Source organism: Poecilia reticulata, chromosome 17 (assembly GCF_904066995.2).
Source record: "Poecilia reticulata chromosome 17, P_reticulata-male-v2, whole genome shotgun sequence".
Lineage (NCBI taxonomy): Eukaryota > Metazoa > Chordata > Actinopteri > Cyprinodontiformes > Poeciliidae > Poecilia > Poecilia reticulata.
Window position 1 is genome coordinate 4554760 of NC_088846.1, and position 17011 is coordinate 4571770.

At 40.2% G+C, this 17011-nt stretch overlaps 1 protein-coding gene across 2 annotated transcripts; it reads left to right on the top strand.

Moving 5' to 3' along the window:
- Window positions 1-110: 110 nt before the first annotated feature.
- Window positions 111-17011, top strand: ripk2 (receptor-interacting serine-threonine kinase 2). Of its 2 annotated transcripts, none has more exons than XM_008433304.3 (11): window positions 111-882; window positions 2326-2479; window positions 3766-3921; window positions 4021-4178; window positions 5421-5470; window positions 5563-5724; window positions 7080-7165; window positions 8571-8678; window positions 9979-10078; window positions 10558-10743; window positions 12310-17011. In XM_008433304.3, the coding sequence occupies exons 1-11, from the start codon at window positions 686-688 to the stop codon at window positions 12696-12698; spliced, it is 1746 nt and encodes a 581-aa protein (XP_008431526.2). In that variant the 5' UTR covers window positions 111-685; the 3' UTR covers window positions 12699-17011. The 2 variants fall into 2 exon arrangements, with proteins under 2 accessions (XP_008431526.2, XP_008431525.2); XM_008433303.3 differs by having other exon boundaries at window positions 113-882; window positions 12307-17011.

Consider the following 17011-nt stretch of genomic DNA (forward strand, 5'->3'; position numbering starts at 1 on the left):
CGGGGAATTCCCGCACATCTGAAACCCCCCGATAATCATCAGCTTGTGCAAATGGAGGAACATCTTGCTTCAAGTGAAATTGAAACAATAAAATGAACTGAGCAACTAACATAAATATTGTAATATTGTCTTTATTAAAAGAACGCACACACGTCCTATTAGAAATTATGGGCTTACACAAACTCATAAATTTTGCTTCCATCCAATAACATGAACTACGTGTCCACATGTTTTATTTTAACTGTTGAGATATCTTTAATCCTACAGACTTGAACATATCACACAGACCCGGAAGTGAGTAGTCATTGGCAGCACAGAAAGTGGCTCTCTTAAATAATCGCGCAGCGGCGTCTTTCTTGCCGTCCTGCGTTAACTCCCCCCTCCGCTGAGTCGCCAGGGCGGCACTACATCAATAAATCGAGAATTGAACGTGTACGTGCTCAGTTATGATGTTCTCTTAATCGGTAAAAAAATAGAAAAAAGAAAAAAAAACATCGTTGAACAGCGTCGCTGGCTCCTCTCTTTCAGCCTCTAGTTAGCTTAGCTCGCTAACATTCGCGACGTTTCGGCAGACGAGTAAATGGGATAGCTGTTCCTCGTTGCGTTTTACCGCAAGAGGCAGTTCTGCTGTCTGTCCGAGGCTGAGCCTGTCCAGTCTGCATATACCTCCCTGTTAGAGAGCGTTATGGAGCCGCACGGGGCCGCGGGCTGCGTCAACATCGGGACCTTAACGAGCACTCTGCCGGTGATCCCCTACCAGAAGCTGACGGACCTGTACTACCTGAGCAGAGGGGGCTTCGGCACCGTCTTCAAGGCGCAGCACTCCGACTGGAGAACCACCGTGGCCATCAAGTGCCTGAAGCTCGACTCGGTCGGAGAAAGGTACCAGTGTCAATATTGCTTTCAGTGCAGTAAGTTTGTTTGGAGATAACGTCCTAACTGAAGTTAAATTGGAGGCCAAATTCGGTTTCCGCTGGACTTTCACATTGTAAAAATGATGTTAGCAAAGTTCTTAGTTAGCTGCAAATTATATCAGAACTTATTAAGGTGGCGGACAAAATAAGAACAACCAGAAAGTAAAGCGTCCCACTTCATGATCCTGCCACCACTATGCTGCATGTGGTTCTTTCAGGTTTGCATTGAATAGAGAATCACAAACTATTAAAAATCAGAATTCCTTCCATATTTTCACTTTTATGAGACTACTAAAGAAAATATGGTGAAATTATTTAATGATTTGCCACCATCCCGCCAGTGGTTGTTGCTTTCAGGGGTTTTCCACCAGACTGTCGCTTTAAAGTTGGGCAAGCCAAACATGCAGATGGCCACGCTTTAGCGTTTGAGATCATATGGGCATGTTTACTCATGTCAGCATGGTGCCAATTAGACTCGTGCACGTGGGAAACTTTGCTGGATAAGCTGCAGTTTCTATTTGACACGATCTGCCTAAATCAGCAACTTAAAGAACTGCTGTGCAACAACCTGGGGTATGTGCTTCCTTTTCAGCATCACTATGGTCCTAACACATTCAGAGGAAGCTGTGCCAAAACAAAGCAAACAAAATGCATAATCACAATATTGATGATTACATAAAAATTGAGTGCTCATCATTTAATAATTTTTTTTATTATTATTTGTTATTAGTATTATTATAAATGCTCCTAAATCAAGTGATATTAAATGTTTTAAGGCTGGGTTTTGATAACGTGTGTGAAAAATAATAAAGAACCAGCTAATAATTTAAAATATTGATATTGTAACAATGCAGGGTTAGCAGTTTTATTCATGGAATAATTGCTGTGAGTTTCTGCAACAGAATGACTCTAAAAGTACCAGCAACATGTTCTTAGGTTTGTTTTTCTTGTCATTAGGTTGAAAACTGTTTTTAATCTAGATTTCCACAAAACATATAATCTCATAAAAGAAAATGTATCCATCCTCTCTTTGCAAAAGTTTTCCACATTGTAAACTCCAAAAATAGTTTCTCTTTAAGATTGACAAGAAATTTAATGTAATAGATGTTAGTCGTATTTCTAAGTTACATTTTTTCAAAGTAATTTCACATTTGCGGCTCTAAACAAGTGGTATTTAGCTGGACTGAAGGCAAAGCTGGATATTTCTAAGGTAAGGTAAAGAAATACCTTTACTTTAATGGAGGGTAAAGGTATTTATATACCTAGATAGACAGAAGTTTAGCAAAAAAAATAAATAAAATGTCGATTGGCTGCATAAATTTCTTTATCTCACTGTTGGGTATGTGTCCTTAGCGTTTTGGCTGGAAGGGCAGAGGGGCAGAGGTCACCTGCGTCTTTCGCTGTGTTTCAGAGAGAGGAAGTGCTTGCTGAAGGAGGCCGAGGTGCTCCACAAAGCCAGGTTTAACCACATCATCCAGATTTTTGGCATCTGCAACGAGCCTGAGTTCTTCTGCATAGTGACGGAGTTCATGAGCAACGGCTCTCTGGACCAGCTGCTGCACGAGGTAACCGCCCGGCAACCTGCTGAGCTCTGACTCTGGTTCTGGTTTGGATGGTGAAGGAGGGAACCTGGTAGCAGAACCTGGTGGGTTAGAATCGGCTGTGTTGGAGCAGCGATGTGTTTAAGCCACGCAGGACATCGGTCCTTCACTGCTGTACCCTAAGACTTTTTGAACTGCTAGAGTCGTAATAACCTAAACAATACCCAAGTATTTGAAAATTATGAAATTATAGTATTTTTCTCGGGCAGTGAGGACAACATGGAGCTTCTGGTCAAGAGACGTATTAAAATTAGCATCATCAGTTGGTATCAGTTTATACCCAGCTATATATTGGACTACATATTAACAGGCTTGTCACAATAACAATTTTTTCTGGAGAATAAATTGTCCCAGAAGTTGTTGCGATTAACAATAGATAAACAATGTTTTTGTTGTGTTATTCAAATAATGTAATGGTAATGACATAGTAATGCAGTAACACATTCTCAAAAAGATCAATAAACTTTAAATCACTATGATCATTTAACCCTGGAACTCAGACGTTTTAAATATCCAAAATAAGCAACAAAAAACAACAGAAACAACAAATGAAATGAATTATGAGGTCTCTGTAAACAAAATAGTCCTTCAAAAAATGTCTATTTGAGACCAAAACACCAAACTGAAGAGTTTTATCATCCAGTTTTTTAGTAGAAAAAGAGATAATCAATAAATCAAGCAAATAGAAATTATTGAGCTTGTTTTGACTTATTATGTGATTAACTGATTTACTGTGACAGGCCTACCTGTTAATGTTCTGTAATTATCCCTATTCTTTAGTGAACATGGCACCAGAACGGTTTCCAGCCACGACGACTCTCATTTTCTGAACTGTTCTGCTTCTCCTATCACTATGGCAACCTGCCATATGAAAGTACCACATGTCCCGCACCGCAGAAGTTCAGCTTTTCTAGTTAGCTTAACAGTTCCTATTTTTTGTAACTGTGTTGTTCATACTCTTTGTTCTCCTGCTCCAACTAATAAACCTCTTTATCTGTCATCTGTCATTAACTCAGCCTTTTTTCTTCTTCTTTTTTGCCTTGGCTTGCCAGTAAGTGAAACTGAAAATAAAAGTGAAACACTGAAGCCTCCAGTCTTTGGTGAAACTCTGAAACGGTCCAGAGATCAGGAGCTGAACTGAGTCTGGGGAAATTCCCACATGAGCTAATCCACATTAAATTCTCTCTCACGTTGTGTTTGGGCTCTTGCATCACATTTCATCAGCTAAAGTGAATCCTTTCCACCCACAGAAGGAGCTGTTCCCGGTCCTGGCCTGGCCTCTGCGCCTGAGGACTCTGTACGAGATCGCCCTGGGGGTCAACTTCCTCCACAACATGACCCCTCCTCTGTTACATCACGACCTGAAGACGCAGAACATTCTGCTGGATGGAGAATTTCATGTGAAGGTTTGCTGCAGAGACGTGTCAGAGAGGGTCGCTGGTAGAAGTGTTGTGCAGCGGGTTAGCTCTGAAACGCTCGGCGCTCTTTGCTCTTCCTCTCTCCAGATCGCAGACTTTGGTCTGTCCAAGTGGCGGCAGCTGTCTGTGAGTAAAGGCTCCGGGTCCAAGCCCACCGAGATGGAGGGCACCGTGATCTACATGCCCCCTGAGGAGTACGATCCATCCAAGACCCGGCGGGCCGACGTGAAGCACGACATGTACAGGTGAGGCTTCAGAGCTGGAGCTACGGTCGCCTCGGTCGGGTTGATGATTCTGTCTTAGCCTGGATAGAAATTTATAGTGTTCACACACTTAGATCTTAGCATTTGTAGTTTTTACAGGCATGTTGTTATTTATACCCACCAGTGCCGAATGCCAAATCAAAGGAAAAAATAATGCCGAAAAACCGTTGAAGAACATCTCAAACACACTCGCAGTCTTCTTTTTTCTTGCTCTTCTCAATCAGGTCAGGTTTTTATACTAATCTGATTTAGAGAAATCTGATCTTTTGACTAAATTGATGATATTTTTGTGGCATTATCAGTTCATTTCCATTAATATTTCTCATCCAAAAAAGGCTTTAGGAGAAAAAAAAAGTTTTCTAACAGAGTGTATTAATTAAATGTTACAAACTTGGATTTCTGTAAATTGAATAGCAAACACTGATAAGGATAAGTACATGTGAATTGAACATCACGTCTTCATTGTGTAAAATTCTCCGTCTCTTTTCTGTCCTGATGGAATCTCTCCTCCTGCTCATCACTCATTGATCCCAGATTCTCCAGATGTGAGAACAAGTCCTGCATTTTGATGCTCATGTTGCTCCATAGTTCAGAAAGTTGATCTGATGGAGCAAAACCAATGTGATTTTTGGATTCAGCTCATCAAAATGACCCTAAAACAGTTGGAAAAAGCCCTGGCAATATTTTAACTGTTGACCAGTGTAATATTCTAATACTTTGTTTTGATCTGACACACAAGAACAACAGACAATACAAGGTGATTGTGACCCAAACAGCAACAGATAAAGATCTACCAACTCTTGCAGGGCGCGGTAGATATCAGAACGACAGCCTCTGCCTGCACATGAGGGCAGCTCAGATTTTTGCCATAGTTATGGAAGGTGGATCCCCCGCCTGTCAGAGTGAAACGCTGAGCGGAGCTGATCTGTCATGTGAGGTCAAGAACACAGAAGTGACGAGGGAGGATTTGGTAACACTATCAGCCACAGAGTTTATGAGGGAGGAAATAATTGCTGTGAAAACGAACAAAGTTCACTTTCCTCTGCGGGGGGTTTCCTGCTGCTTTTGAGCAAGAGAATTCGATTGCTGCAACAAAGCGGGCCAGTGAGTCGTCATGCTTCCCTAAACTTGCTCCAAAGTAGAGAACAGAAAAACAGCTGAGAGCAGAGATGTGACTCCTGGTTTCCCTAACCGGTTTCTCTCTGTGACCTTTCCCCCCCGCAGCTACGCTATCATCATGTGGGAGGTCCTGTCTAGGCAGATTCCATACGAAGGTAAGTCATTATTCCGCGTGCTGCCATGGCAACCGCATGTGTGACTCCCCCGGCGGTGAGCTGAACGTGTGGCTGCGTCTCTGTGCTGTCAGAGGTGACCAACCCCATGCAGATCATGTTCGGCGTGCTGCGCGGGAAGCGACCCGACACCAGCCAGGACAGCCTGGCCGCCGACATCCCCAGCAGAGACACGCTCATCAGCCTGATGACCAGCGGCTGGACCTCCAACCCCGACGAACGGCCCTCCTTCCTCAGTAAGCCGACGCGAAGAGAATCACATTTTCCACATCGCAGAGTCACATCCGCTCATCTCGCTGAGTAGCAGGAGTCATGTGACAGTTTGTCATGACTAAGCATAAATTAAGTCCTCGCCTCCTGTTGCATGCCGTCACACCTAGTCTGAATAAGAACTTTTGGTGACACTTTATTTGACAGAGTGTGCAAAAGACTGACATGACACTCATAAACATGACAGCATCTATCATGAACATGAAGGAGTCTTTATCAATGTCTGTGACTGATGTTATGAAGTGTCATTCGGTAAATAATGACACTTTTAATACAAAATTGCTTTAAAAGTCCATTAGAAGTGCCAACTTTGTATTATTTTGTTAATAATGACACTTTAATGCAAAGTTGGCACTTTTAATGAACTTTCAGTGTTATGCACACCCCGTCAAATAAAGTGTTACCAATTTTGTTGTTGTTGTTGTCTATGGATTTTGACATGTCAGGTTCCAAAGACACACAAATCAGCCCAGTTCAAGCCATCAGTCTGAAACATCAGCTTCTAACCAATCTCTATTCCAACAGAAATCAGACGAAACAAAACAGAAAACAACAAAAAAAATGCTGCACTTATATTTACGCTAACCTGATGTTAATTGCCTCCAAGGAATTGAAGTAGTTGAGAAAATGTTGCCACATTTTTAAAATACTTGTCAGCATTTCCTCTGAACATAAACTAGATATTTTTTCTAGACTTATAAAGCCCATCATTTTGTAAGCCTGGTGGGTTGCCAAGCTTTATTGTGCCCCTAATCGGGCTAGATGGAAAAAATAAAATAAAATCTTTGGACACTTTAATAAGGATGAAGCAACTGATATTTATTTTAACTGTATTTTTTTAATACTTTATGGTTGGTGTTTAGGTATTAATAATAATATCTTCCAATGATTTTTCAGTCATACTTTCAATTTTTTTTCCTTAACTTTAAACAATTTTTACTCAAAAACATGGAGGGCCGCCTGCTGGCCACTCTGGCACATCTACCTCCGGCTTTCTGGGTCAAACCCGGTTTGACGTCCTTCAGTCAGAGTGACGGGTCAATAATGAAGCGAAGGCAATGACACCTGACCAAGGTTTATAGTGGTAAATTTTGCTGGACGATAAATTGTCCCAGAAGTGATAAATGATAATATTGTTTTGAGAGCTTTTTCTAGTAATATGCTATCAGAATAATACTGCAAGTACATCCTCTCAAAGACCAATAAACCTTGATTTCTAACAAACGTTAACACTGGAACATGTAGATATTTCTAAATATCGGAACTAAATAAAGGAAAATGCACTCCTTGGCGCCGACTGATGCGTCCATTTCATTTTCAGCGTGTTTGATCGAGCTGGAGCCGATGGTGAGACGGTTTGACGAAATCGACTTCCTGGAGGCTGTGCTGCAGATCAAGAAGTCAAAGGTCAGTCTCTGTTCATGGGGCTTTTAAACGGCGCAGCTCATTAAAAAACCCCATGTCTGCAAATGAGTCTGAGCTCATTTGCAGCTCAGACTGTTTGAGTCTAAGCTTATCTGGTTTGTTTTGTTTAATGCGGCATAAAAATCTAGTCTCAGCATGTTGTTATTTATACCCACCAGTGCCGAATGCCAAATCAAAGGAAAAAATAATGCCGAAAAACCGTTGAAGAACAACTCAAACACACTCGCAGTCTTCTTTTTTCTTGCTCTTCTCAATCAGGTCAGGTTTTTATACTAATCTGATTTAGAGATTAGTATCTCTAAATCAGAGATACTAATCTCTGATTTAGAGATACTGACCAACCTAATGTCCAACCTAATGGTTTGGACAAACCATTAGGTTCAGTCCAAACCTAATGGTTTGGACTGAAGCTGCAGTGGAAGTTCATGAAGGAAGTACCTGTGATGTTTGTCATGTTACCAGTGATGGGACTTTGAAATGCTTTCATGTTATCACTTCATTTACATCTATTGGAAAGACAGAGTGCAAATGCAAAAATCATTTTTATTTTACATTTGATGAAATTTACAGAAATACAATTTAACAGAAGAAAGACTTTTATGTATTTTTTTTTCATAAAATGAGATGTTTAGAGAGTAGGTTTAATTATTCAGCAAAATACTTCAAATCAGAGACGGTGGCGTTTCAGTCTGTTGGTGTGTCACATAAAATCCATATAAAATATACTATCTATAAATTTGGTTGTAATGTGATGAACTGTTAAAGGGAACAAATACTTCAGACACTTTCAGTAACTTTCTGTAACGCTGTTCATAGTAAATGGCACGCACATTATTAGTCATTATTAGTCGGAGGGATGAAGCCATTTTTCCAGTTGAACTTCATCATCTCACCACCTGATGCTGATTCCTGACCCAGGTGAACAGAGAGACACTGAATATTGCAAACTGTGTAATCTGGGACAGTTTGAGCTGTTACGTGACGCCAGGCAGAGGCTGAGAGACGAGAAATCCCCTCTCAACACATCCTTCTCCTTTTCTAGTTTCTGTGTGTTTGTGTGCGTGTGTTTGTGTGTGTGTGTGTAAACACACCAGTGAGAGGGCCAGGTCTGGTTGGACAGCTGGAGGAGGAAGCAGAGGTCGCCACGCTCTTAAAAATAGAAATGGGTTGATGTGTGGCGGTTTGAAAGGTGTTGATCTAAAACCTTTTTTTATTTTTTTTAGGTCTGGGGTTAAAACAAATAGCTTTGTTTAAGTGACAGGAAACTCGTCTGCTTTCTAATTTCGGTTTCCTCCTTCGTCTACACTGTTCTCCCTTTGCTCTGGTGGATTCATTGACTGAGGTCTGCAGTGTGTGACATCACTGTGTGCTTCCTGTTCCCTCACAGCTGAGTCGGAGTTCAGCCTGCTGCTCAGCTCAGCCTCCGATGTGTAAGAAGAGCAACGAGGCCGGGTCTCTGAACGACCTGAAGGAGCCCGTCACCCCATGGCCTTTGGTTAGTATCCACCTGCCCTCCACCTGCCGTCCACCCGCATGGAACACAGGAAACCTGTCTGACAGAAAGGATGTGATGTAATATTAAAAAAAGAAACATTTATCTGTTGGACCATATTTTTCATTCCATATGACAACCTTCATTATTGTAAACTCTTCTCACCCTTTGACCTTAAGACCATAACTAACGTTAAAATGTTCACTAAGGATTGGCTAAAGAGAAACCAGAACTTTGCTCATTTTGAAATATTTTAAATTGTTTTAAGTTGTTTGGAAGGCTTTGTTTATGTCTATGTTTTTGATCATGTTGTTGTATTTACTATTATTCTTCACTTTTTATTTAACAGCTAAATGTCCTCCTAAGGACAAGTGTTTTCTCAAATATTCAGTGTTTATAGAAAAATCTTTTTTTTCTGTCCTTACATAATAAGCAGTAAACCAGATAGATGAATAATTCCTGTGAATAGCAGAAAGCCTGTATCCAGGTCCGTCTCACTCTAACAGACAGAAGCAGTGCTGCTGTAATCCAGTCAGACATTAGTTGCTTCATTTGCAGCTCAGACTGTTTGAGTCGGAAGCTTATCTGGTTTGTCTTGTTTAATGCTGCGTAAAAATCCGTGTTGTTGCCGTGAGCTGTGTGTGCAGGTCACACTGCGGTCAGGACAGTTTAGACAGCCGACTTCTTCTTCTTCTTCTTCTTATCAACTCAAAGCTGCTGGTCTCGTCTCTGGTGAATGTAGCTCAGACCAGAATCACTTCAGAAGAGAGTCCTGCTGAGGTTCACACCAACGAGTTAATGTGTTGTAATGTTTTAATCCATCTCTGCTTCTTCGGTGCAACTTGTTACATTATTGAATTTCATCTTGATGCCTCTTCCTTCACTCAAGAAATTAAAATTCCACTCAAACTTTAAAGCAGCAGTATATTTTCCATATTTGTTGAAACTGCCACCATGTTGTGACAGTTTGGTATGAAACAGATAATCTGTGAAAACTTCCAGTTCCTCTGCCTTGTCCCAGTGCTGATTAGAAAGAACCAAACAGAGCCAGGAGGCGGGTCTTAGTGCTGTCAATTACTCTCTGTCACGCTGTAGCTAGCACAGCCTGTCATACATGCTATGGCTAACTAGCATAGAGACTGATGATGGCGGATAAGCTGTTTTTCCTGTAACGTTGTTTCTCCACTACAGCACATTTAGCAGCGGGTACATGAGGTGATTGACAATGGTAAGACCCTCCTAAAGTGACCCTTGGTTTATGGTGGATTAAAACCCTTTTCTTTCTGCTGCTCTGTCTGAACAGGAAGCCTCCCAGGCCTGCTGCTCTGGCTTACACTCCCCCCAGGACGAAAACGTCTCTCTACCCGGCAATCTCATCAGCACCAGTCCGGCTTCCTCTAAACGTAACAGCCACACGTTAACAGAAAGCTTTGGCCCAGGTCTTTAAGTGATTAGACCCGACACAAAGTTATAACATTATGCATTTTCTGATAAGCAGAGCATGGATTTCACCATCTGAAAGGCTACAGATTGTTCATGTGTTAGGAGGATGGCGCAGTCAAAGTCCAGACATGAGTCTGAACCTGAACCGATGCTCACATATTCCCTCCGTGCAACATGACTACAAAAAATGGGCAGAAATAGCAGTCTGGTACTGGTAGAAACGCACCTGAATATAAACGCATGCCACACTTTTCAGATCTTTATCTTTACAAATGATAAACCGTGTATCATTTTCCATCCGTTTTACAATTACCCACTTCTTTGTGTCGGTCTATCACATGAACACGTTTCTGTCTGAGCTGAATGTGGACGTGCGGGTTCTGGTTCTGGGTGAGTTCTGACTCTTGTTCTGACTCTTGTTCTGCTTTCGCCGATGCAGCGAGCCTTCCCTCCTCCTTCATCGCTCCTAACCTGGACCATCCGCAGTCTCTGAAAGATCCTTGTGAGAGCAACATTCCCAATGGCTTCCAGAGCGCCAAACCCATGAACGACTTGAACATTCCCATCAGGCCCGCCATGCCCACCACGGAGGCTGACGCAGCCATGCAGAACCTCAGCATAAACGGTATCAGCAGTCTGTGTGTGTGTGCGTGTGTGTGCCCGAGAAAGCTCTGAGGCATGCTCAGACGGTCTTCCATTTATAGTTTATTTCACTCATTGCCAGGTTTTGCTTTCTGTTTACATGCTCAGAGTTAGAGATGCCCTGATTGACGTTTTCTGGACGATCTTTAAAAAGCCTGACCTGCCACTGCAGATTTTTTTTGTCTTTTTTTTTCTGAAAAGTTGTTAAATATATCAATCAATCAATCAAATTTTATTTGTATAGCACATTTCAGCAGCAAGGCATTTCAAAGTGCTTCACATAATTAAAATTAAAATAAAAACAGCATGTGACATAGAATAAACAATGAGGAAGAGAAATAGATTTTAAGAAAGCATTAAAAAGGAAACGGTGAGAAAGAGAAATTAAAAAGTAAGGATAAAAACATAAATAAAATATAGCGACAAAGTAGATTGATACAGGTTGTCTGCATGTTCTTAGAAAGTCTTAGTCTTTCATCCTTTTATCTAAAACATAGGCCTTAAAATGTCTTAAATTTCTAAAGAAAAATCAAATCAAAGTTGCCGTGAAATATGAAAATAACAGGTTGTACCTGTCACAATAACAAATTTCGCTGGGTGATAAATTGTCCCAGAAGTTATCGCAATAACTGATAATATTGTTGTCCTCATAATAAGGCGAGATCAAAGATCAGTAAACTTTAAATTCTAATGAACATTTAACACTGGAGCTGGAAGACATTTTAAATATCCAAAATAAATAAACAAAACAAACGACAAATAAAATGAATTATGAAGTTTCAGGAAACAAAATATTCCATACCAACTTTATTTATAAAGCACTTTAAAACCACTACAGCTGATGCAAAGTGCTGTACATTAAAACACAACATAACAATAAAAAAAGACAAGTCTTAACAGCTTAAAAACAAACAAACAAACATACAATTTAAAAACTAGATCCAGCTGGAGTTGAAAGCCAAGTAAAATAGATGAGTTTTAAGACGAGCTTTAAAAGTTTCAGCAGACTGAAGACTTTATCATCCAGTTTTTGGTAGAAAGAGAGAAACGAAAAATCATGCAAATGGAAATGACTGAGCTCATTTTAATTTGTCATTATCATTTATGTATTTAATCTTGCATATTTGTGTATTTTTTTTCTTGCTTAATGAGTGAAAATTTGATGACATAATCGATATTTTCATAAAACGATTAATCAAATTGATTCAGTTTACCCAACTTTTGTTTTTGAAGATTAAATTTGAGACAAAACATAAAATTCTCTTTTCTGTCGTATAGGTCAAATCTTGTTCATAATTGTCTTAAAAAGTCTTAAATTAGAGTTGGTGGCCAACCTGGTCAGGTGGTCAGATTTTCAGACCTTTGCGGGCGTAGATGAGATTCGTTTCCCCTGTAAGTATTGGCCGATGTCCCAGACGGGATCAAATCCTGGCCGGTTTATCGGTGCAGCCCTAGTCGGATTAGCAGCAGGGCAGAAATGGGTCAAATAACTGTTTAGTTCACCTGATTTCACCATAAAATCTCTCTCCTTCCTCCTTCTGTGTAGCAGCAGAGCACTCTCCCCCCCTGCACCAGTCCCCTCCCTCCCGGGGCCCCGTCGCCCACTGGATCGCCACGCGGCGAGAGGACATCGTCCTGCAGATGACGGAGGCCTGTCTGAACCAGAGCCTGGACGCGCTGCTCGCCCGCTCCATGCTGATGCGCGAGGATTACGAACTGGTGGTCAACCAGCCCACACGCACCGCCAAGGTCCGCCAGCTGCTCGACACCTGCCACAAGCACGACGAGGACTTCTGCCGGATCGTCGTGCGCAAGCTGGTGGAGAACAACCAGGGAGGGCTGAAGCCGTACCCGCCCGAGATCGGCTCGCCCGTCTCGGCCGCCGTGCCCGGCGTGCCGCCCTTCTCCACGTCCTACAGCAACTACAGGAACTTTTAGCAGTAGCAGCAGCAGGCAAGGGGGAAAGCAAACGGAAACTCTTCAGGTTGACGGCACGACACTACAGTTCACACTCCATGGCTCCGGTCTCAACATATTCACCTCACTTCCTGACCTGGGAATGTCTGAAGGGAAGAACTGGTTCAGCAGGATCAGTTACTGGTACCAACCCAACGAGATGTTTTCATGAAACCAAAAGGCTGTAAGACAGCATCAGTGATTTCATTCAAAATAGTTTTGATTAGAGATGATTCAGCTGGATTTAAAGGTAGAGACACACCGATCCACTTTTTTCACTTCTGGTACCGATATCTGGGGTTTAGCATTTGCCGATTTGATGCAGAAAAACAGCCGAATTGACTTAAAACGGAAAAATTACACTGAATTACAACTTAACTCAGTATGCAGATGCAGAGTTAATTTGATAACTCTGCATCAGTACAGCTCACTTAAATACACAAATCGCTTTACAAGGTTTGGTCAAACATGTGATAACAATTTTTATTTGTTTAGTCAGTGCAATTAGGAGTAAAACAGTCAATGTAAAATAAATAATAAAGAAACTGAAACTGACAAAAACAATAAGTTGATTGCCTTAGTCAAACAACAAATCTTCCTTTAAATGGTTCAGAAAGTGACATCAGGAAATCTAAAAATGATGTAAAAAATTAATAAAGCATGATGTCACTCAGAACACAAATAAATAGAGTTAGACTGAATAGATTTGTCTCTATAGATCGGACACATTGTCACAGATACACGATTTAGAAATTTCTTCAATATTGGGAGCAATATATTGGATCGGTGCGTCTGTAATTCCAGGGTTTAATTAACAGCAGTACCAAATGCCGTTTGGGTCTAACTGGTGTGTGTTCAGAGTGTGTACAGACCTCCTTGTTGGTTCTTATTTAATTAGATCGAAGTAGCAGTCGTATCTGAAGGTAGTATTTATTTCTCTGGATTGTTCTTTGAGGCTTCAGTCCAGTTAGTGTTCGTCCCTCAGTCTCTCTCTGTGTGGGTTCAGTCTGGAATACAGAGGCTAACCATGTAGACATGTTATAAGTTCAGATTCATCTTCAGTCATATTAAGAGGAGGTGCGTGTGTGTGTGTGTGTGTGCGTGTGTGAGATGGATGTTAAAAGTGGGCCAAGATGATCAGCCATTACCACAGATCTATATTACTGGATTGGACAATGCCTATTAGCAGCTATAGCTAGAAGCTAAAGCTATTTTACAGAAATTTAACCAACTTTGGTGAAGTTTTCGCTAAAGTGGGTTGCAGCGCACGATGGCAAAGGGAAAACGATGCCTAAAAACCACTGGTATCATGCTTTTTTCACACATACCTGTTGCCGTGGCAACCAGCCAACAACAGCTCCACTAGCTGACAGAGCAGAGATTACTTTCAAGTGAATGAGAATCTACACTCTAACAGAATGTGCAAATATTAAACCCACCCAACAAACAGTTACAGTTTTATGTTTTCAGGCTTTATGTTTAGTTTGCGATTAATAAGTGATCATGAGAAATGGCTCATTTAAACTCCTGCTCTGCTGATAATCAGTCAGACACTGGGTGTGTGGGTCGCCTTATTTTGACATTTACTGAACCAAAACACTGAATTCCACAGCACATCTACATGTTAATGTTTTCAAAGTCAAGCTGCTCCCACTTTATCAAAAAAATTTTTAATTTAAACTTGTTACCGACCTGCTAACTAGATCTTGTTATCTGGTTGTCATTGTATTGACAATTAATAGAAAAACATTGCGGCTTTTTTTCAGATTCTTTGATTGATTTAGTAATTTTCCCGACTCAGTGCTTAGCAACAGCGCTTGTGTGTCGCTTGACGTCCAGTCCACTAATATATATGATCAATGGTCTTTTTTTCCTGGGGTTTTTTTTTTTTTTGGCCTCGCCTCACTCAGTATTCCTATAATTTTGTAGCTTTGCACCTTCCTGAACTCCTCCAGAATTAATTTTCTAAAAACTCCTGTTTTGAGAGCATTAATTATTCCAAAAGGCTCATGTGAAGAATGTCTTCCTCTCTCTCCAAGTAGCAAAAGCTAACCAAACTTCACTGTACAGGAAGTCCGTCTAATGCTGAACGTTTGCTCTACTGCAGCAGCTCCAAACGGCTGCAGCCTTTGTTAATACAACAGATTTCCCTCTATTGGAAAGTGATTAGTAGCAATCAGCAGGAAGTTGATGCTGTTCAGTATCAACTTCCTCTTTACATGGAAAGCTGCAGCGCTTCTGCTAAAATATGGAATTCCTTTTCATAGACTCTTTATTTTTATATCAGGGTAAAATATCAATAAAATATAATTTTTTTAGACAAATTTTCGAATATGAGTAAAGCTTTTACACAGCAACAAAATATCTTATTATAGTAGAAAAGTCCAACCTTTAATTTGAACACATGATGGGAAATAAACATTACCATCCACAACTTTGAAGATACATGGATGAAATAAGTTACCGCATTTAATTTCCTCTTGGTATAAACAATGTTTTTTTTTTATTTATTTATTTGAATTGAATATTGAAACAAAAAAAAAAACTTGGATCACAATTTAGAAGATCTTAGAGGCCTAAAAGAGATGCATTGATTTTAAAGGGATTGTTATAGGAACCAGTAAAGTAACTTTGTTGTAAATTATTTTCTTAAAATTAAGAAATTAAAGGTTGGATTTTAAAAAGAAAATCAGTTAGAATTTATATTATGTAATTTATTTGAAAGTCTATTCTTAAACAAATGTTCCTGCTGCTGCAGCTTATTTTAAATGCATAAAGGGAGGAGCAAAACTGGATAATTCCCCATGATTTATTACGACTATGATGATGTCACCAAACTTTTTTTTTTCCTATTAATCTGTTGCTTAAAGTCTAGAACCGTCACTGACCACTTCATCATATCGTATCAGTTGCTCATCTATTAAACCATGAACAATATTCATATGTTCTGTTATTGAAACAATTGAACCTGCAAAAGTAATAATGACCTCAATCATGCCATCAGGTTTCTATCAGTTTCTCATTATCATATAATGACTCATTCAGTCACACTGTGTGTGTTGGAGAGAGAAATCGCTGTAAAACATGGCTACTTGGTTGACATTTAATGCTGATATTGTAACAATCTTATATAATTGGTGTGGTTAGTGTTTGCTACTGTAAGCAGCAGTCTGTGTGTATTCCCTGGAGAATTCACTGTAATCTGTTCACTTCGTGTTTTATCCTTGTCTGACAGTAGCAAATGACACACGAGCTTCAAACGATGTTTTATTTTTAATCAGCTCACTGAAGGAAAAAAAAAACAAAACGATAAATTTCGAGTCTTCCTATAGCTTCCCCACTGAAGTGTTGTCATCACGGCAACCTGGTAGCGCTCAAGTGGGGAACATGATCAGTTGTTTCCCAGCAGCTGGTCCGCGGTTCGCCCTGGTAGAGCTGAATTTGTTTTAACTAGACCAGATTTCCCACTGCAAAATATAATTTTTCAGTCCATTCAAAAAAAACAAAAAAAAAACTATAGCTTAATGCTATGAAGTTAAACAATAATTTGCACTTTTCAAATATGATGTGATGTTTGGCCATTTTTACATTAATCAAGGGCCTTACTGTCGTGATTGTGGCCTTCGTTTTCTCCAATAGGTGCTTCAATTCCAGTTACTGCTCGAAGAATTTTCAACTTTCTTCCACACATGCTGTCATGACGGAATAAATATCGTCTGGGGAAAAAATACACATAATGTCTTCTTACTTTGATGCCAAGACTTGGTTATTACCCAGACTTAATCTCAAAACATAAAAAAAAAAATTATAAGGTGTCCCGCACTTAAAAAGCAGTGTCACCCCCAAATCATTATTACAATGCCAAGATAAGGACCAGGAGAGGTCCATATGCTTCCATACGGTGGACATGTGTTGCCTTGTCTTTGAAAACTGTGCCTCATATTCTGCTTGTGGTCTCGACTCCAATAAAAGTGAACAACGTGGAAAAGCTCTTCACACACATATCAAGCAAAGTCGAGGAATAAAATGTGACAAAAATTTGATAACTCGTATATGTTGTTCTATATTTTATACTGTATGTGATAACTGCATTATTTTAAGTATTTGTGAAGTGTGTGTTTTTGTGAAAAGGGAGCAGGGTTGTCTTTTTTGCAGAGCTGACCTAAACTAGTTCATGTCCGTGGTCGTCGGTCAGAAAATGTTTAGGTTGACGTGTAGCTGCAATTACAACTGAGACATTTTTCAAATGCAATATCATTTACTGAATTCAAATAAATATTCTGTTTTTATCTCTG

Excerpts from the sequence above, each read along its gene's own strand:
- ripk2 (XM_008433303.3), top strand. The coding sequence starts at position 686 with ATGGAGCCGCACGGGGCCGCGGGCTGCGTCAACATCGGGACCTTAACG. Across the intron at positions 3,922-4,020 it reads ATGGAGAATTTCATGTGAAG|ATCGCAGACTTTGGTCTGTC; the intron begins GTTTGCTGCAGA and ends TCCTCTCTCCAG. Across the intron at positions 4,179-5,420 it reads GTGAAGCACGACATGTACAG|CTACGCTATCATCATGTGGG; the intron begins GTGAGGCTTCAG and ends TCCCCCCCGCAG.